This window comes from Gymnodraco acuticeps, unplaced genomic scaffold (genome assembly GCF_902827175.1).
Source record: "Gymnodraco acuticeps unplaced genomic scaffold, fGymAcu1.1, whole genome shotgun sequence".
NCBI lineage: Eukaryota > Metazoa > Chordata > Actinopteri > Perciformes > Bathydraconidae > Gymnodraco > Gymnodraco acuticeps.
Window position 1 is genome coordinate 2,695,712 of NW_022990023.1, and position 22,133 is coordinate 2,717,844.

The 22,133-nt window shown below is 40.1% G+C and overlaps 2 protein-coding genes across 3 annotated transcripts; both read right to left on the minus strand.

The window, feature by feature from the left end:
- Positions 1-297: 297 nt before the first annotated feature.
- si:ch211-136m16.8 (trichohyalin) lies at positions 298-6,831 on the minus strand. The gene is made up of 6 exons (XM_034214590.1): positions 6,462-6,831; positions 1,319-4,828; positions 1,008-1,203; positions 820-899; positions 611-690; positions 298-507 (listed from the first exon to the last, which is right to left on the minus strand). The coding sequence occupies exons 2-6, from the start codon at positions 3,938-3,940 to the stop codon at positions 447-449; spliced, it is 3,039 nt and encodes a 1,012-aa protein (XP_034070481.1). The 5' UTR covers positions 3,941-4,828; positions 6,462-6,831; the 3' UTR covers positions 298-446.
- Positions 6,832-8,095: 1,264 nt separating this feature from the next.
- Positions 8,096-18,919, minus strand: si:ch211-180a12.2. Of its 2 annotated transcripts, none has more exons than XM_034214605.1 (13): positions 18,677-18,919; positions 15,709-16,035; positions 14,757-15,050; positions 14,296-14,601; positions 13,921-14,031; positions 12,194-12,355; positions 10,835-11,065; positions 10,694-10,744; positions 10,348-10,602; positions 9,934-10,275; positions 9,537-9,809; positions 8,588-8,863; positions 8,096-8,421 (listed from the first exon to the last, which is right to left on the minus strand). In XM_034214605.1, exons 1-13 carry the CDS (start codon positions 18,726-18,728, stop codon positions 8,390-8,392), a joined length of 2,712 nt encoding a protein of 903 aa, XP_034070496.1. In that variant the 5' UTR covers positions 18,729-18,919; the 3' UTR covers positions 8,096-8,389. The 2 variants fall into 2 exon arrangements, with proteins under 2 accessions (XP_034070496.1, XP_034070494.1); XM_034214603.1 differs by having other exon boundaries at positions 10,835-11,149.
- Positions 18,920-22,133: the final 3,214 nt, after the last annotated feature.

The window sequence follows — 22,133 nt, forward strand, 5'->3', positions numbered from 1 at the left end:
AGGTCATACATATATTTATGTTGCATGGTTTAAGGAGACTGGGAATTGAGCTATTCATTGCCATAACTACACTGTAGCTACTGCATATGAAAATAAAACCTTTACATAATTGAATTGAACCAACTCTGATGTAATGCACATATAATATGACTTGAGGCTCTGAGCTAATTCAAAACTGTGTTTGGTTTCATGTTTTCCACCATCCACCCCCAGTGTTTCAATCATGGACTTCAGAAGTTTATTATTTTCCTTTGCACCCCAGAGCTGTAGAAAAAAAATACTGTTTTTTCAGATAAGCTTTATTACAAAACATACAAAAAATAAGGCACATAATGAATGTGATGAACATTTCATCACTGTATTGAGTTTCATAAATATATACAAAATAAAGCAATTTGTATATTATATCCAAACATTCATATAAAGCATTACAATTCATCCACATGTCATTCTTTCGTGGTTTTTTTCAGTTTGGTCTTCAGCTCGGACATCAGTGGGTTTCCGAATCTGGGAACACACAAAATAAAGAAATCAGAAAATGTCTAACCAGAGTGAGCCTCTTTTGTGAATATTATAACGTCAATAATCTGAGATGTATCTGAGTTTTTACCCCGGATGTCTTGGTGGCATCCATTTAGGTTTCTGTTGTGCCTCATCTTGTTTGGGAGTGTCACTCTTCTCCTCCGGCTCCTGTTGATATTGTGACATTTAAATACAGTAAATAACAATAATAATAATAATGAACACACACACACACATTCCATATGGTCATTTTCAAATAAACCTCAACATAAAAGAAAAGTGATATTGAAAGTTTACCTGAGAGACGGTGTCTGGGCTATTTTCATCCCTCTCCACCCGTTGTGTCTTTTTCAAAACAGGAAACCCTGCCCCAAACCCTAAAAAACCAAAAAGATTGTGAAATTATTGACAGATTATACAAACAAAAATAACTACAAATCAAAGACTCAAGGTAGTGGCTTTTCCATGCGTCATTAGTGACCTACCAGGCAGTTTTATTCCCATGCCCATGCCTCCTAAAGGCACTCCTGCAGGTACTTTGGCTGGCAGACGTGGAGACGGTGTGGGATCCACTGAGGGCATCTGCAGGAGGGAGCGGGGGTCTTTGGGCGGCCTTACGCGAGGGTCTTTAACAGCAATTCTTGACCTTTGCACAGTAAAGTCAAGCGCAGCGGAGTCCACCTGCAATGACAAACAGCTCATTTAACAGATCTTCATATTTTAGGAATACTGCCTGATTTTACTCATGACTTAATAAGACATTTGTATGGTCATATATGTTATTTTCCAACAATACCTCCAACAGATCTGCATACTCTGCCATCAGCTGATCCTCCACCTCCACTTCATTTGGCCTAGGTAATGATTCAGCTTCAACCTCTGACCATCGAAGTGGTGGTTCAGTGTCGCCTTGTGAGCCAGATTCTGTCATAACTATTTCCTCCCCTGAAGAAGAAGCCTCTGAGCCACTTCGGGATCGTCCGGGTTCAATATGTTTAATTTCATCTGGAGAGACAGATCTCTGAAGAGGCTCATCTTCACTTTCTGGTTTCTCCTCTTTGAATAGAGGGTCTGCCTCTTTTGTGTCTTTCCAGTCAGTTACCTCAGCCTCAATGTCTGTCCGTGATACCGTTTCAGCCTCCCCTGATATAGCTCTATCATCATCTGATTTTTCTCGTGCTTTATCGGACTCCTGATATGGATGTCCAGCGTCTGGTGACGGGACACCTGCATCCGGCTGAAATCCTATCTCAGTGATTGATTTCTCTTCTTTCAGATATGATCGCCCTATCTCAGCTGTTTCCTCCATCAATATCTCCTGAGAGTCAAGTTGTTGTGTTGACAATTCAGCGAAGTCTGCTGATTCTGACAGATTAACCAACATGTCGTATATGCCCTGAAATGACCCAGCACTAATTGATTTCAGCAGCTGAGTTTCCCCCCCTTCACTGAGAGACTGATCTAAAAATCCAGACTCTACTGTTGATGAAGACGTTTCTGTATCACTCACTAATTCAGATTCCTTTAAATTTGACGCCACAAGCTGCCCTTTATCATTCTCTGTCTGAACTGATGATATGTCATGTTGTTCCTCATTGGACGGCTCAATTTGACGTCTGGGCTCTGGTTCGTCTTGTTGTTTTATGCCTTCTGTGTCCTCTGACAAAGCACTATCGATCACATCCTGACGTCCACTCGTTGAGCAGACTGTTTCTTCATCATATCCTTCTGATTCTGTCTCATGCTCAGCCACTTCTTCTGTTGACAACACACTCATATCTTTTGGTTTAGACTCAGCTGTCTTTGATTCCCCGGCCTCTTGAGTCAACATCTCTTCCTTTGTTATCTTAAGTTCATCTGATAGCTGATTTCTCACCTCCAATTCAGATTCTGCAATCCCCTCTACCTTCTGATGTAAAATCTCCAACTCACTATTGTTCTGCATTACATCTTCTTCCGCCTCTTGTTCGATTCCATAACCCATTTCTTCCACATCTATCCCTGCATCATGCATTTCTACAAGTATTTTATGCCCAATATCTTCTGACTGTTTTAAGAATTCAAAGTCAGTCACGTTATCTAAAAAACCAGGAGTCATGTTTTTGTTTTGCTTCGAGTTTCCGGCATCTACAGATTCCTGGAAGAAGCTTGTCTCTATTTCAGACTTGAGGAAAGTTTCATCAGTGGACCAGGCCACTTCCTCTGCTGGGACAGCTTCTCTCGCCTCACTGCCTACTTGATCAGATAATTTGTAATCAAATGACCCTTTTTCTATGTCAAATTCAACCAAAAGATCTTCAGTCCCATCTTGTGTCTCTTCTGTCTTCTCGTCTGTTAGGCTGATGTGGGACTCAAGCTCCTTTTCTGAGTGTACGATCCTCGACTTCATTGAGACCAACAGTAATTCCTTTTCCTCTTCTTCAAAGAAATGTCCTGACTCTTGAATCGCTGCTTCGAGAAGTTGTTTCTCCGTATCTTCTGATAGCCTGTCGTCAAAGCTGTTCTCAACGTCTCTCGTGCTTTCTTCTCCTTCTTCCCTTCGCTCCCTCTCCAGTAAGTAGTCAGCCCCGGTGCTGGAGCCACTGTTTTGAAGGCTCTCCGACTCTTTGCCCTCCACCTCTTCTGGTAATTGGCTCCCCAGGATTTCCTCGCAATCCCCTTCTTCCAGGAACCTTTGTGTTGTGTTTTCATCTGGCTTATTGTTGTAGTCAGGAACTCCCTCTTGTGTTTCCTCACGTGTTGGAGAGTTTAGCTCCTGCGACACAACAAGCTGGCCTTCACATATCCCCAGAGGAATATCCTTACACTCTCCGCTCATTTCCTCTCCAGTCTCGCCTTCAGGTCTTACCGTAACTGAGGTGGTTGTACATGCTATTTCCATGTAGCTTTCCTCGTGGACTACTTCACTGGAGAGCCTCTCCTCCTCTACTTGACCTTTATCAAAATCTACTGAAAAGTGTGTTGTTGTGACATCAGAGTTTTCATCGACCACATGGCTTTCTGTCTCTTTTGTTTTGGTTTGCACTTCAGTATCCTTTGCCTCATCCTCCGGTTCTCTATATGTGAATTCAGCTGCTTGTAGCTCTGTTTTATCATTCTGCTCATCTTCTTCGCTGCATGTAACATATTCAGCTAATATATCTGCTCCTTGACGGTCTTCCGTATCTGTTTTGATGTTGTCTTCCTCCTCCGATGCTTCATCTATTGTCTGGTTGTTTGTAGCCTCACTCACACTTTCTTCCTTGACATCCCCCTCATCCAATGTCCTCTTTTGCTCCTCCAACACCTCCTCCTCCTCTTCTTCTTCTTCCTCCTCTTCTTCTTCCTCCTCCTCCACCTCCTCCTCCTCCTCCTCTTCTTCCTCCTCCACCTCGTCCACCTCCTCCTCAGCTTTATCACTTTCCCTTCTATCAGCCATAGCATGCTCTTGCTCCACGACATTAATCTCTTTCTCAGGCAGGATGCCATCTTTATTTGGTTTCTTTGGAGTTCAAACCTGAAGTGAAGAGAAGCCTGGGTCTTCCTTGAAATCTGTGTCATCGTCTGAGAACTCTTCACAGACTTGTTTTGCTCTCTCATCAGACTTGTTCTCATTTTCAGAGGCCAGCTGTGGCGCACCATCTTTGTTTTCTACTTCCTCAGGCGTTGCCTCTCTATCTGCCTCATTCCTCTGTAGCTTAGCCTCCTCTATGTCAATTTTATCTAGACTGAAATCTGTGATTGGGATTAAGTTTACCTCACCGTCTTCATCTCCATGCTCCTCTTCTTCATCACCAGTTTTTATTTCATTGTCCTCCATGTCTTCACTCATTGAATCACCTGTATGTCTTAATGACTGGGTGATTGCATCATCTACATCCTCTCTATTCTCCGGCGTCTCATCTTGTCCACGAGTGTGCAATTTCTGATCTTCGTCTTTTTCTTGTTCGTCTTCTTTTGTGCCCTGCAGCCTTGCATTGTCATTTCCTTTTTGTTCTAATTGTTCCTCTCTCGTGCCCTGACCTTCTTCAGAGTCATTGCTCTCGCTGCCTCTGCTGGACTGAGTTTTGTACTGCATGCTTTCTTCATCAGGCTTAAGGTCGATGTTTGTGGTGCAATGATCCCAGGCAACAAGTGGTCGGGATGAGCTTAGCAGAGAGGCTGAGGGAAGAGACTGTTCCTCATCGACCCCCTTTTCAATATCTGTGTGACCAAAGTGAGCGGACTCCCTGTCAACAGCAGATTCATTGATGGAGTTTGGGTCGTTGTTGGAGATGTCAGCGGGGTCTGGCCTGAGGAATCTGTTCACAGCCCCAGTTATATAGTTCTGAGAACAACAAGGAGACACAATAAAACAGATTTAATGGATTATTTATGCTTTTGATGAATCCACACATATTGTCCCCATTATGCATATCATGAACATTTGTTATTTGTAATCAAAATATGACCCCCCTGTTTGAATACCTTCCTATGCATTTGGCCTAAGGCTGTGTTTCATGGTATGGGGTAACCCCTTTAGTTCTAGCTAACGGACATCTTAATATTACACAAGGCTATTTAGTTTCCTTCCAGCTTTGCAGCTACGATTAGGGAAGGCCCTTTCCTGTTTCCACATAACAATGCCTCCATACACAAAGCAATGTCTATAAATGGTTATCTGAGTTTGGTGTTAAGATCTCCCCCGGCCTGCAAAAACCTCAACCTCACATTGCACCTCGGAAACATTATGTGGTGTAATCTTTCAAGAGAACTGATGAATGTGAGTTTCCCTTTAGCTCTCATTTGCTTTTCTCACTAAACTGAACTCCTCTCTATCTGTCTCTTTAGTAACTAAATGCTGCAGTAGTTCAGCTGCTTTACGCTAATGTTGTCTGTGGTTTAGTGCAGGCATTATCAACCAAAACTACACGTCACTAATCCTCTAGTGGCTGAATGAGGGAAGCAAAGTAATGTTTTATTTTACAGGTCCATTCATTCCTAATTATTTCCCTGGAAAACTCCTTGATATAACTGATACAGCAAATTATATTTTTCACATCAATGCAAAATACTAGTCAAACCTAGACTTTTTAAATCAGTGTACAGCAGACCAGCTGATGACGCAAAAATATGAGTGACAAGCAACTATTCAAATCAATATATATACAAAATTCAGTTTGCAATCATTTGGGATTGCAGCTGCTTATATTCCCTGAAATTGGTAGCGAACTCTTCTCTCCATTCACGTTTTGTGAAAGTGTCAGAAAAAGAATAAAAAGAATTAACAGGCCTGTAAATAAAAAAATAAAGCTTGTGGAGAGCACATTAGAGTGATAATGTTTGGGTGTCCAAATTTGGATCTGTTGTGTACATCAGTACTCAGGTTTACATTTAACACCTCGTATGACCCCACACAGGAGAGAGAGAGAGAGATTTTTTTATTATGCTTTCTTCCTACTTGTTCTTCACTATTTATATTACATTAGTTGTATGTGTTTTTCATCCATAATGTGAAGGATGGAATTTTATTTTATTTTTTCATTGTGTAAGTGAATAAGTGTGAGTGAACTTTTATTTATACAACATTGGTATTATTTTCACTATCATCATTTTGATTTGGTTGATAATGCCCATTAGTTATACAGCTTCTTTCCTTGATTTTTCATTATACAATATTGTTTAATATTTTACTGTTGTATCATGTTTCTGATACATGATCATGCCAATACAGTTTGAATTTTAGTAAGAGGGAGAGAGAGAGAGAGGGTGAGGGGTAGAGAGAGAGAGAGAGAGAGAGAGAGGGAGAGGGGGTGAGGGGTAGAGAGAGAGAGAGAGAGAGAGAGAGAGAGAGAGAGGGGTAGAGAGAGAGAGACGTTCACGGACACAGGAAGAGAGAGACTTTGCCAACACATTTCACTTCTCCTGACATTAAAATTCACAAATCACACGTTTGAGATTTAGAAGATGCCGCAGCTCACCCAGACTGTCCAGAGAGTCCTTTCCACCCTGGCGATGGGACTGTCTTCGTTGTCCATCTTTCAAACTTCCTCCTCGTTTCAGTCTCTGAAGATCTGACTCAGTTTCCTCTGGATGTGACCGCTATGGAGGTTTAATTGACCTAAAACACGACAGCTGACTCTATCGAGCTCCTCCGCTGATAGCTCAGTTCCGTTTACAGACATACGTCCGGGGTATCATTATTATGAGGAAGAGGTGATCAACACGGCTGAGAGTCGCCACTGCACTAAATGCTGCAGAGTTTACGGATGTGCAAGGAGACTCTAATGAGTCAAGCCCATAGACTGTATATATAAAAGCCACAAAAGTGTGCACGTGAGACACGGATGATTTTTTCAATATAGCTGTGCTCACCAACAGCAGGGGTTAATGTTGATCTCAGTTACAATCATGGTAGAAAAACACAGGAACTCATGAGAAGCTATGGCTGTTGCCTAGCCAATTAGGACCAACTTCCCTAAACAAACAGATCTTAATCTTTGCTAACATCCCTTGATATTAAATTCCTTAGATTTAACAACTGTAGCCTTTAGATGTGCCCAAAGCAGTCTGACATATTTCAACATGAAATAATTTTCTTTAACAAAAAAAAAGGTTTAATGCATAAGAATGGAAACAACTTTTATTATTTTAGGTTTTGCTGCCAACTACTTAATTAGCAGCTCATGGTGGCTGAAGTTAACTTAAATTAGCTAACTTAATTTAAAAAGTGCTGTTCATTTTGACTTTACTAACTCACTTTGTTAACCACATGACTCTTCACAGATGATTTCATACAAAAGTTGGTTTACGGATGTTGGGTAATATATGTGGAAATAGTTTAATCAGGCCTTTTTATAGATCTGGTTGATGTTTGATATAAGAATGACCAGGTATGTCTGTTGATCCATTTTTAAAACTTTCCATTGTGGGTCTATGATGTCACAGGAGTGCATTGCTCAACGGTTTTTCACAAGCTGCCCACCCTTCAAGCATTTATGATTATTGCCACGTGTTGCAACTCTTCTGCAAAAGGCTTACTCCTCTTAGTTACTTTACATTTCAATTGATTTAATAATCTCTCCCTGTGAAATCAATAAATCATAATTGTTGAGTTTTATTTGGCCTTTATTTTGTTTTAGAATGTCAAGGATATCTTATTTTGTACTATAACTGTATGTTCATGACAACAAGATGGCTTTTTATTGGTCATGTAGCATATGTATTTAGAAGAAAGAAAAACATGACACTTTACTATTTCTGGAAGCTGATAGAATTTACAGGACACAAAATGCAAACACGTATTCAATATACCAAGAATAAAAACTTGTATTTTGTGACATGTATGTTTCCACTTGTCGACAACCATCGTAAACGTAGTTGATCATCCGAGAAGAGGAAGTTCTAAACTAAACAATATCTAAATACTCGGGTCAACCACGCAGCACCTCCTCTGCTCACAGTGAAGTGACAGTCCTGTGGTCGGAGTGCAACAGAAACAATACAGAAGTGTATTTTTAAAATGAGAAGTCTCATTGGTTGAACAACAACAGAAAGCACTACAGTATGCCTGTTGAATCTTTTCATACAAAAACAAAATCCAAAGAAACATCTCTTCTCTTCATTGCTTTATTTTTCTAAGCAGATTTATAAACTAAATCCACAGAAATGGATTATTCTTGTAAAATACTTTGTACAAAAATATGAACATTTAAAAAAATCATGAAGATGTACAAAAAACAAGTAATGGATGACTGATTAAGACAAAGTAATAAATAAAAACCAAAAATGCTTGATCAAAACCACCTCATCAGACAGTTGGATATCATAACACTTGATTACTACCTTACTAAAGTTCTATATTAGATATATTATGCATTATAAAATAGAGAGGCACTTATAAGAGGTTTCATGCGGAAGATGACATTTCCTCATTGGGCTCTGAAAAGAGAGAAGACACAATATTTAAAATCTAAAAAAATACCATGTACAAACTTCCTGTTACATTAAAATCATGATTGGCTCATTTAGATTTCCTGCTTTGTGTTTTTGTTAAATGTTATAGTCTCTACATGTACATTTAAATGTGTTGTTTGCAGTGTTTTACCTGTCCAGGTTCGATAGACAGGAAGCTTGAGTGCAGGGTGTGTGATCTCCAGGCTGACTCTCAAACGTGCCCTCTCATTTTCTCTGGGAGCCTTGCTCATGCTGACTCTGTTGATGTGCAGCGCTCCCGGGTCTTCCTCCATTTCTTTGTCACTGTCCTCATCCACCTCTGACTGTGTGTCCTCGTCCCTGTCTATGTTGTTGTTCTCTACATCCACTTTTTCATCAATGTACTCTATTCCTTCAGCGTCAGGGTCTGTGACGGCAGCTTTAGTTTCTGTAAACAGTAACACAAGATTATAGACGAAAATGGCCAGCATTCCGATGGAAATAGTACATTGCTATACATTTTCTATTACTGCTTAATCACGAAACTTTAATGAATGATGCAATCTTTTTTAAGTATGACTTCTGATATCTCATAAAGGAGATTTATAATCCATTCCGTCTACAAACCTCTCTTGCACAATGTTTTAAACTTTTCTGTTGAATTATTACTGCCTTTTTTTTGCAACACAGTGCAACTACTCAACGCTTTACCACCAGCAGACACTTCAATAGAAATTGTGACTCTTGTACAGAAAGATCAACAAAAGTAAGGTAACAAGTCAACAACAGTGGGTGGACTATGCATCGGGGACAGCTTTTTACATTAGATCCTCTAAAAAAATACCCTTATCTTTAAACCCCACACCACAACTTTGTAGAATAGCCCACTATTAAAACGTGCATACTTTCCCCAGGCTTCTCAATATTTTCAAAAGCCACAAAAGACGACTGTTTTGACAGAATTGATGGGATCCCTTATGTGGAGTAAACTCATTTTGATGTATAAGATTGTTGTATAACACATTTTTGATGAACTGCATTGGCAAGTAGAGCAAATGGCACCAGAGAAAAGGAATTCTGAATAAATTCTTTATATATTTAAAAAGAGTAATGACACGTACTTATTGCATGTCCATTCCTCCTTCTCTCAGGCTGTTTGTTCATCTGAATGGCCAGGCTTGTGGACCTCTCCAGGGCACACACACTTTTCATCTCCCTCTGTCCGTCGTCTCCTATCTCCTCTGTCTCGTTGGAAACCAGTGGTGAAAGAGTGGATCCTCCCGCCGCCCAGAGTAACTTGACCTTAGGGTGACCTCCCTTCAACAGCAGAGAGAACACCCCGACCCCTTCACTGCTCCAACAGACCGAGATCGACGAAGGAATGGCGGGAGCGACTGAGAGAATACAAACATAGGTGTAGGTGAATGAAAGAGAATAAAAGCAGGTGTTATTCTTTTCTTCTTTCTCCATATAACATCGAAGGTTGTTGACATTACAAGTGCCTATAATGATTCATACCAATGTCAACATTGCTCCAGAGTTTCTCAATAGGTTCTTGTAGGGAACAGTGCTCCACTCTACAAATAATCCCTCCTCCTCTCTTCTTTTTGTCCTGATTTGTTGCCGTTCTCTTCAGAGTGGCTGTGGCCCTGTAGAGTCTCGGTTGAGTCTGAACGGGGCCCCACATCTCTCCTCCCTCTATCACCTCCTCCTCTCTATCATCCTGCTCACCCTCCCTGAGCTTGAGCCAGGTGATTGATACGTTCGGGGGGTAGAAATCTGTGATCTCACATCCAAGGGTCGGCTCTGGGGAAGACGTGGAGCCGACGATTTCAGACACACACGGCCTTTTCATAAAGCCTGGAGATAAAGGAGATGTAAGATTTTTTTATTTTTTTATTGTTTAATTGTGTTACTTTTCCTGTTTCTTACCCCTGGTCTCACGGGTGACTGGCTGCTTCAGGGCGATGTGGTGGACACTGACCCACACTTTAGTGCCTCCCTTTTCCAGTTCACTCTGGGGCAGTTTACACTGGCTGGAGGCTGAGAAGAAGCCTTCAGAGTTGGGTTGAGGGGAGGACGAGGCCTGGGATGCCACAGGTCTCAGCTCACTCCCCTGGCAGAACCAGCGGAAGGTGATGACGTCCGGATGAAAATGTGAAGCGGTTACCGTCATACTGATGACATCTGGAAGACAGAAGTTACAGGGATGTATCTTCTCACAACCAGGAATATTTTACACACAGCCTATTGAACAACAGCAGAAGGAGAAACTTACCAGAGTCATTTGGTGTCTCTGCAAGCTGGATTTCTGAAACCTCTGGAGCAGCTAAAAGACAAAGTTTTCCAAAAACATCCATAAATGGTGGACATTATTGAAAATCAGAGACAAAATTAATAAAATAAAGTGTTTTCTTACACAGGATTGTAAACTTCTCTGACACCCTCTCCACCACGATCTTGTCTTTGCCCATGTAGGACACCTGACACTTCAAAACGGCACCCTTGTGGATGGAAATTTGGGGGATGAAGGTGAGCGAGGAGATCAGCTGTTGAGTATCACTTCCAGATGAGTGTAGGGGTCCCTGAGTGTGCAGCTTGTAGTAGCCCATCTCTCCTCTGGGGGGCAGCAGGGGGCCTTTCTCTGAGGCTGTGGACGTGAGAGTTAGACCGTAGGGCAGATGGATGGTGGTTAGCGGGTTATAGAGGCAGTTAAAGTTAGCTTGGGAGGTTCCTATGTGTGTAATATGGTCAATTGTTAGCAGAATTATGTGTAAAAGAGAAAACATAGCATGTTTTAAAAGAAGTTGCCACGCAAATAAAATATATTTTGTGTGGCATCATTCACTTTAATGTAATATTTTGACATCAACACATTTACATTTTGCATTAGGCTTGTGGTGCTCATAGCAGGAAACAATAGATTTTAAAAACTCAACAGCAATATCTCTTTTCAGAAATCATGACCTTATGCTCAAGATAATCAACAGACTTTATTGAGAGCAGTTTAGTTTATGAAGTATTTTCTCTTATACTGTATCACAGCACAATATAAACTCTCTTCATGGTAAAGGGGCTTCCCTGAATTAGCAGGAAAACTAGAACTAACTTTACTGCTTAACGGAAGAGGATGCCACCTTGTACAGTCAGGGCCTAACATCCATGAGTAGATGCATACTTCCTGCTATCACCAACACTCTGTAACTTAAACCATAAGATTGATAAACAGCACTAGAGGTGAGATTTCGTTTTTTTATTCAATTTTGTGGTCACTTTAAAGGAGTTAGCTTAGCATAAAGACTGGGTACAGAGAGAACCAGCTGGCTATCTCCAAAGATTAAAAAGATAACCCCCTAGACAGGTTTAATCTGCTTTGTTTAATCTGTACAAAACACATGTGAAATATGTGTCTGCTGGATGACCGCATAGGAATTCCCTACTGGAGTTGGAATTTTCAAGATAGATTGGCATATACATAAAAACACAGTTTGTTGTCTTACTGTTTTTGGTTTGGTGCTAGATAAATAGATAAAGATAAATATGCCAACCAGTGAGCGTTTGGTAAAAGCTGCTGCATCATATTTACCTCAAATTGAGACATTGGTGTGGTATTTTAGTTCTCAAAAAGACAGTAAAAAAGCATATTTCCCAAAAGTGTTTCTTTAGGCTAAATCAGTAATCAGAAACTTCTGCTGTGCTGGCAAACTTTGTCAGACAGGGGTCAAAGTAGGATTTCCAAGTAACCGCCCTTTATCTGGACGTGTGGAATCTCTCATACCTGTGATTGACGTGTCAGAAATCGGGGTGTCATTGAGGAACCAAACAGTCTCGACTCGGTCCACCCGCCTACCCTGAATGCTCACTGTCACCCTGCCCTTGTGACCCACTATCACACGTGGAGGGAGGATGATGCATGACACACTCAGAGACTTCTGTTTCTCTGAAGGGGGGGAAATATAAAGAAGTCAGTGAGAGGAAAGGGGGGCTGAGGTAGCAGCAATCATGCAATAATTACAGGGTTTGCTGTCAACACTGTGCAATATCATTTCAAGGCATTCATTACTCACTATCTGATGGGCACGGGCTCCTTTTTTAAGGACAAAGTACCTGTGTTTTGGGAATAACCTTACTTACTAACAGTGACGTGCGGTAAGGTTCATGGCTGGTGAGGCACTGACTCTTTCAGAGTCAGATTTACAAATATTATATTTTGACCTTAATCGAAATATTCGGTTATTTTCAAAAGCTTTTTTAGTCTGATGCTTCAATTCATTTGAAACAGACCGTTCAACAAAAGGATAGGCCTACCCACAATTTAAATATTGGATTGTTCTTTCTTAGTAAGATTCTATTTGCATTACAATTGTGGTCTTACCTTGACTTGAAGATTAAGTCCATGCTATCCTTCTGGACAACAATCTCTATTACTTTTTTGTAAAAGTCCTCCTTATCTTCCTGTAGTTTCAAAAGTCTAGTTTGTTGTTCACGTCTACCGTCCCTGCGTAGAATAACAGTAGCAACAAGAACCTGTGGGCTCACTTGCGCCCCCTTCAGTGCAGCAGAGGTTATGGCTGCCTCCCCTGGTGCTTTTTTCATTGCCGTTGTATAGCCGCATTAGCCACATTCACACCGCAGGACTTTCCCTGGTACTTTGGTTCTTTAGTTCCGTTAGTACCAATAATGTCGCGTTCACACCGCCGGGACTACTCAGTGCCGGGAACTCTTTTGGCCATTTTCAGTCCCTGCTAGAGAGGTGGTACCATGGATGTATAATAGGTGGCAGCAGGTCCCGCCTCGGCTCCGCCTCTTTGCCCTTATTTGGAGCAGGCTGGAGAAGGCGGGAGTTGAACTCTGGCGTCACTGTCGAGCCGTTAGTGGCCGACTCCGCCTACTAAGGGCTTCACGACAACTCTGCAGAATCCTATGGGTGACGTCACGGACCCTACGTCCATTTATATATACAGTCTATGGGGGTGACGCATCTGAGGTGAGGCAGATCTCATCTGTGCCTCACCTCACCCCACAGTAACTGGCTTGAGCGCGCTCACAAAATAAGTGCCCCCGCCAAATTAGTGCCCGCGCTCCAGCCAGCTGTGGGCTTACGTGAGGCAAAGCTCGTCCCTGCCTCACTTCTCATCGCTCGGCAAATTAGCTGATTTTGACTATAAAAAGCGATTGGAATCATACATAAATCACATTTACAAAACAGATCAGTGGAGACATTTTATTATTATTACTATTCAGTTTTTCTTTAGTTGTTTTTCCGTTACATTGGAGTATGTCAGGTGAGGCTCTGCCTCCCCTGCCTCCCCTGACTGCACGTCGCTGCTTACTAAATATGTGTTTCTCCCCACATTGGGGTTTCAATATGAATCACAGTAAGTGGTAACAAGATGATTATGTTACCCAAAGTTTCTTCCCTCTCTAGCCTTCAAATAAATCAACAAAAAACATCTCTGTTCATATCATAATGTTATAATTTAAAGGGTCACAGTTGGGTCTCACCATCCCTCCTCCTCCAAGAAAAGCCAAAGCAGAGCAGGAACACCAGCACGATGGAAATACTCATCATAGCCACAGATGCTTTGGCAGATTTATTTAAAACGGGATTATCATCTAAGAGAAATGAGAAGAAGAAAATTGGTACACTTTGAATAAAACCAAGAAAAAGACAAACGAGTTGCAAAAATGTGTCTCAAAAACACAACAGTGTACTGGGCAGCAAGACTTCCATGCTTCTTTTTTTTTTTTTTACAGTTTCCGGCATCTGATTACAATCCATCTAACCATCCATATTCCAAAGAGAGATTGCTTGTCTCAAATGGGTGTGACCTGTTCCTTGAATCCACTCTACCTATACAAATGTAGAAAATCTTATACCTTTGGGGTCCAGTGTCTCCAGGTTTTCCGAGCCACTGATCGGTTGCATCACCCCAGGTTGGTTCACTGCACACTCCACCTTCCCCCCTTCCCCCCTCTGCTCGGGGCTCAAATTGTAGTAGTGTCTGGCTCTGTAGGTCCCATCGGGGTTCTGCTCTGTGTCGGGGGGCTGAGGGAGCACTGTGCCGTTCTGAAGCCAGGACACGGACACTTCCTCTGGGTAGAAACTCTCCAAGTCACAGTAAAGAGTGAGGGGAATGTTGCTGGAGTGTGAGGACACGGCAGAAAGTTTAACAGCTGGAAGATCTGAAGAGAAAGAAAATATTCCTCAAATATTTTGGCTTCATCATAGGCTTAATTACATTTTAACTGATCGCATATTTTGAAGTGTATCAATTGACCGAAGTAGTTACTCTGGTTTTACATGAAATACAAATGTGATGTGTCCTTGTGTCACCCACAAGTGATGTTGAGTTGGAAATCCAGCTCTTGAAAGCTGCTGTTATGTGACACTCTGCAGCCGAAGGTCACATTCTGGTCCTCGCGGGACGGATAGAAGGTCATGTTGCCCACAGCCGTGTAAAACCCATTTGACGTCAGTTCACCTTCAACCTGGTGGGGAGGTTGAACCAATTGCCCATCTCTGATCCAGGAGAAAGACACAGGAGGAGGATAGAAAGCATCTGCGTGGCATTTAAGCTGGCTTTCTGTTTCCAACACCACCCACTGCTGAGGGACTGACAGGGTTGGTGAAGCTAAAGGAGAAGATGTGAAAGAAATATAGGTTAAAAGTGCTGATTTGTTCCGTTCAAAAAAGCTAACATTTGCACTGAAAGGGATAGTTTAGTGGGATTAAAGTGAGGTTGTATAAGGTACAAACCTACAATCGTTGGCAGGATGCATGCCACAGATTGGAGAAACAAACAAGAGTACAAGCACAGAAGCAAAGCAATGCACAGCAATGCAAGAAAGACCCATCTAAGATATCAATATCAGTTAAAGCAAACGTATGGAATATTTTCCCTGCTTTAAGTTGCCGTGAGAAAGCCCTTTTTAAACTGAATATTATCTCATCAAAGCCAGACTCCATTGACAAAAACATAATTTCTGTCTCTAGTGTTGTGTGGCTTTTTGATTAGTCTGGATTCACCAATGTCAGCAAGGTAAAGCGATGAAAACATCCCAAATATAGCGTACTGATGTTTGTTTTTTTGTGTAGCCCTTTTTTTCATGGCTAAAATATGTTTTACTGCTGTTCCTGTACACAGCCATACATCACTGCAAATAAGGGCCATGTTGACTTTCATCTACTGTAGGCAATGTGGATAAGTACCTCATAGGATCCCACTTGAACCAACCCAAACTTTGGCTTTAAATGAGCAAATAAATCTAAAAAACTGAACAATAACATACCAACAATATTTAATGTAACATTGCTGGAGTGCAGCATTGTGGAGTTGTAGCTGACGGTGCATTCATACACCCCCTGCAGGCTGACTTCAGCTATGAGGACGGTCAGTGAAAAGTATCCATTGACGAAATTACTGATGTCCCAACTGAAGCCTTCCTTTATCTTCGTCACTGTTTCTCTAGAAGAGGCGATGTCCGAGCCGTTACTCATCCAGCTGACATTGATGAGAGACTTCTCTATTTTGTCCACCTTTGCAGACTGAGGTAACGTCACATTGCAGGGGAGAACTGCATTTGTATTTGGGCTGGCCTGCATTTCACTTGACGACACTGTAAACAGACAAATAAAGTTTAGATGCAGAGAAAATACAGAGCCTTTGCTAAACATCGCTTATTGATTGTCTTTTCTGCAAAACCACATTTACTTTTTGTAAAATAAAGCTTTTTTAAACTCTTTTTTTCATTAACAAATACACAACATACACAAATACATAGAAACTGAAAAAAGAGGACAAAACGGGACAACACTATGCCACATTTACAGGTTTTCTTTTTCCTTGTATACAGTCTATTTTTCAGAGAGTTTTTCATACATGTTTGCTTAAGGTCAGTCTTTCCGTATATTTATTCTACAATGTCCGGCCACTGAACCAGTGCGGGAGGGCCACTACAATGAAGCTTTTAATATTTGGTTAATGTTCGAGCATAATCCTAAAAAACGCAGTTTTGTCGAATCCTTGACAGTTCATGTAAAAACAGTAAAGTATATTATTAACAGTTTTTTAAGATGTTTAATATCTGCGTCAGCTGTCAGGTAATAGTTAGGCTACTAGCCTAATCTGTACGTTACATTGTGTAACTCATGCAAAGCAATTGTGTCCTTTGAAAAAAGGAATTACACAATAATCTCTTAAATGATCATTTCAATCCATAAGCAATAAAACCTACCTTTGTTCAGTTAATAATGCAAGAGTTTCGCTTTCACAGTCTTACTTGCTGTTCTGGGACCAGAAATGTAAGCTAAGCTAATTTAGCAAACTGAGATAGATATTGCTGACATTACTGTATACCTCCTGAATGACACTTTTTCTAGCTAAATTGTTTAAACAGATAACAGACACGTGTATGTAAACACATGATGTAATGTTGCAACACAGTCTCACGGCATTTCGTGTTATAGTCACAAAATGAATCTATTGATTTGTGTTCACCAACACGATTTTCACATTTTTTTCGTGTCACACACGAGTAATGTAAAAAAAAGCAATGTAAATAACAAATTTGAAGGAAAAAGAGATACAAAAAAATACAGATTTCAGTATTCTGACACAGAACGATTTTAGAAGCAATGTATTTATATTGGTAGTATGTTTCGTGCCTGCACCAAATAATAACAAATTATCCTCACGGACAGCAAAAAAACTCAGACATTATACAATTTAAAATAAAAGGGTTAGGCTTAGGGTAAGATATTGAGTAAGAAAATGTTTTTATGAACCACACAGCTTCTGGTCTTCCAAGACCCGACCGGACAAAAAGACGTGGTGCAGGCACGAAATATACTACCAATAGGAATACATTGCTTTTAAAATCGTTCTGTGTGACACGAAAAAAATGCAAAAATCGTGTTGGTGAACACAAATCAATAGATTAAATTAATTTCGTGACTATAACCAAGACTGCAGTTGAATGTTGTTGTCAAGGCTATAAGGCCAGGCCTTGACAACAACACAGGATCCACAACAGCAACAACAAACACTCATGTCAGCCTGGGCAAAGAGTACGCCTACTTATCCAGTTTGCTTTTTAACATCTCACTGATGTGAGTGGTTTGAGTTTCATGAAATGTTCCACTCTTTCCACATTCTTTCTTTTCAGCGCAAACCGTAAACACAGTATACCTCCTTGAATCTGGTAAATATAAAGCCGTTCAGTATTGTCTAGCCACCCAATCAGCTTAATAAGTAACAAGTACTCTAAATACTTGTCGGCTGGTATCGTGTCAAACGTGTGTGTGGGGTGAAGTGTGTATGTTGCACCTCTTGTGAAGTGTGATAAATGGGCCGATCATAGCAGTGTGAAAGTAAAGAAAAGAATGAGTGTTAAAAACAGACATGACTCATGCTACACTTGGGTGTTTGTTTTTGGCAATAAAAGAACTCAGGCTCAACTATTTGGCAACAAACATCATGCATCATATACTTTCCACTATTTACCATCCCTGAATCCTCTAGCTGAAATAACAGTACAGAGTGTGCCATTTTGGATGTAAACAGTGACTTTTACTGTTGCATAATAATTTAGCTTTTAATCAGACTGTTGCACGGCTGTGCAACAGGGATACAATTGTCTTTTAAAGCATTTTAAACTGCAATAATACATGTCATGTCATCACATGTCATATACATCACAAATATGTTTTAAAATAACCAGATTTTCATGAGCAGTTGTGGGTCAATCACAATCCTGACATATCACAGAAAGTTAATAACAAAAGTCTTATCAAACCAATTCAAAGCATGATGCAATCCTGTAACAGCCTATAACACTGTATACAAATAATAATTCAATTAAAACATTTCCCAAATTGGGATCAATAAAGTACTATCTTATCTTATCTCTTACACAATGCTCTGATTCTTGTAATGGTCCCAACAAATCAAGAAATTATAAAGGTCTAGTAAATGTTGACACTGACATGTCTGACCAACATTTGTACTTTTCCAAGTATTTCAACTCCGACCCAGTGAACCACTTTAGGATCTTCTCAGACTAATGATTTACATAGGGACTATAAAACTTTAAAGCACCTCTGTTACAAGCCTACACATTCAGAGTCCATCTGAGAGAGCACAGAATCAATATTTACAATTTCCCTTGGTCAGCTCAAACCTGTGCAAACCCGGTAATTAGGTGAAGAAACAACAATATGGCCTTTGTAAACAGGTGAGTGTAAAGGCACGATACTCACCATGCTTTATGAGAGTCAAGAGGACGACATGGACGAGGACTTTACACCGCATGGCCAGGCTTGTCTTGAGATCAGGTTCTTATCATCTGACGCTCTAGCTGTCTTATATAGAGCTACAAGGTGACAGGGGGCGGGCTTGTCCTGCCAGATGGGAAATAAGAAATATTGTCCCAGGGCCTCAGTGAAAGGAGGCCCTTGATATGTGTATGTCCTCTTAAATAAGCGAGCCCCACAGGACTGAGGAGAAGGAGGGAGATGTGCAGGGACATGGGCAAATAGGTCACTTAAAATTCACACGGGCCTCCGGCCAAGATGTTGGGGCTACTTTACATTGGTGCAGTGTTGCTAGAACAAACGGAGAGGGTGATCCCACTGAGCTTATGTGGGCAAACACTTAGGCGAGACTAGAACTCTTTTATATCGTGCAGAGAAGTTAGTGTGGTGTTGAATCTGGAGAAAAAGAGGATATAAACAGGGAAAAGGCTTGTTTCTCGCTCTGTGTACAGGCTGTCTATCTTTGTAGTCTTCCTCTGCTTAGATCCTCTGATTGAGGTTAATTTTTAGCCAGGACACGTTCTTGGCGTCTGAAAGAAAAGGTGTTTCATCCTGCTCTGCATTGACTTGATTTGCTTAAATTGCCTGACTTTGCACTTTTCAACACACATCAGTCAGAGAACATGTTAATTTCTTGTGTTGAGATCATATAAGCTATCTGCATCCTCCCTCTCTGCTTTCTTACTTCAGATGGAGAATAAAGAGAGACTTTAAAGTGTTTGAAAGAGTTGATTCATGTGTTCCCTTTGTTTGTGTTTGGTCTCTGTTGCTCTTTCTGTTTGTCATGTTTTCTCTTCTTTCTTTGCCTGACACTCTCATTCTTTTCATTAGGTTTGAAGATTGATTGCACTTCAGGTTGGTCGGAGAAGAGGAGGGACACGAGTGTTAGACGAAGAACACACAAGCTAATGGAAAAGGAAATAACTCGACTATGTTTCTTTTTGTCTTTTTCTTAAAGTTAAAAAACATGAAGCATTTATCTGCATTCAATCAATGCTAGAGTCAGAAATATGAGAACAATGTATATGAAAGCTATGAGATTAAATACAAATAATCTGTACATTAAGCCATAGTAAAGGTGAATTAAGATGAAGTTTTACACACAATTTCCAATAGGTGTTTCATCCTAAGTCCTTTTTTCTAAAGTATGGTATTTTTTCAGTCAAAATAAATATACTGCTGAGCCAAAATGATGATGTGACACCATAAAACCTCACCAACCTGTGATAAGGTTTTTAATATAAATGTGCCAAAAATCATCTGACTAATGAGACAGCTGTCATTTTCTTTTTTTACTTTTAAATATGTTAACCTCTAAATCAGGGGTCTGCAACCTTTTTGACCAAAAGAGCGATTTTGCCCCCTTTTCCAATTATTTGTTTTGTCTGGAGCCGCAAAACATATTTGATAGCTTATAAAGTTGTATTTATTGTTAGATAATTCACAAAAACTACCGTTTTTTTGAATTTATTATTTATAAGAAACAAATAACTCTTATAAAGGAGAATTAAAACACATATACAGGCTTGTGACGCATATTTTAGTTGACCTAATTAAAACCGTTTTGTTTTTTATTTATGTGTCACAGTATTACCTAAAAATATAAGATAAGAAACATTTTCAACCGTGCAACAACATTTAAATAGTCCTACAAATACTTTTATTTAATTTCCTTCTTATTTATGTCTAAACAAGGGAGCCAGAGCAGAGGGCATGCGGCACGAGAGCCGCGGGTTGCCGACCCCTGCTCTAAATGAAGGTTGTGGTGAAATGTTCAGAATCTTTCATTAAAGAACTTCCTTAAAAACATATTTTATGTTAGGCTATCACTATTATTGCCTTCTTTTATCCTACTTCAGTCACATTAATAGGGTGGGGCAGCAAACACAATGGGTTTGGTTTGAATGTAGCTAACAACTTATAGAACCAAAGATAAAGTTTTCCATCGGTGTGTTCTAAACTCAGTTAACTTAATATCTATTTACGTAACAATTTCATCATGACAGACATAATTGAATGAGTCGCTCCAATAAGTTATTACTTACTTTTGGATACAACTTATATCTTATTCAAGTCTATATAACCTTAAAGAGCAACTTGCAGGTTAGAGACACCAGTGAATACATGTGTAGGAAAATGATGAATACACTAGATTTTCAAAAAAATATACAGACATCTGGCGTCGTTTTAGTAAAACATTTTTACTTCCGCATAAAAAAGCCTCCGCACGTGACCTCCCGCGTGTGACGTAACATGTGGGAGAGCGGCCGGTCTAACGTATGAATAAACATGGATCACAATGCTAGTTTTGACACAGAAGAGGTTGCAAATATATATTCGAATGCATATGATTATAATTATGAGTCTGCTATGCATCCAAGAGACCAGGAGCAGCCAAGGATTAGAAGAAATAACGGCCATCGGCGAGAAATGGAGCTGTGGTGTGAGGAGAACCAGTGGAGAACAGGGCAGCTGTCTTGGTGAGTGACCGGCGTTAGCTACAGTTAATGTTAGCTAACGTCAGCCACATCACAACATTGTAAAGTTAGCTATCATATATCAGGCTATAACTAAAGTAATATTGATAATATAGTAACGTTACTGGCAGGACTGTTGATACTGATCCATAACAGAAACTAATGCGCAAGTATCAGCCGTATCTCGCGTAAAGACTTATTTTCCACCTCTGCATATGATATGAAATCTATTACAAAAAACAAGGAAGTGGATATTACTTACAACGAACAAAGCTGCTGACTATGTTTTTGGCATTTACTAAACAAACAGACAATGTGGACTGATTACATTTCTTTACTGAGAAATGCCCCATTACCTGCATCTGTCATGGTATGGTGGAATAAAAACACACAAACTCACGACACAATAACATGATGGCAAAGCAACTTGCTCCAAGCACTGACTGAACATTTCCATTGGTAAGATATAACATAATTTAACCTTTTTAAATGAGACTAAATTGGATGGTCATCCCAAACAGTTTGTATTGGTCTCTCTAAAAATGCCAATGCTTAAAGTAATGATTTGATTTGAAACAGTATATTTGTCAAAAAGACTTTTAATCAATGCAAGCTGATCAAGAGCACAGCTCCTTATGAATTGATTTCAAGGGATCAAAAAGATATTTGCTAATCATATTTTGTACTTTGAATCTTAAAGTTATTAGCTGGCTATATTAGAGTACAAATAATAACATTTGCTTTTGTAGTGTAGTGGTGTAGAAGTATAAAGCAGAAGGATATGGAAATAGAAAATAAAATTCTCAGAATTGTACTTAAGTACAGTAATCAAGTGAGTGCTTTGTAAAGCTGCTATAGGTTAAAAGTGAATAACTAGGAATCTATGATAAGGAGAACATAGGAAATATTAGCTTGACACACTCATC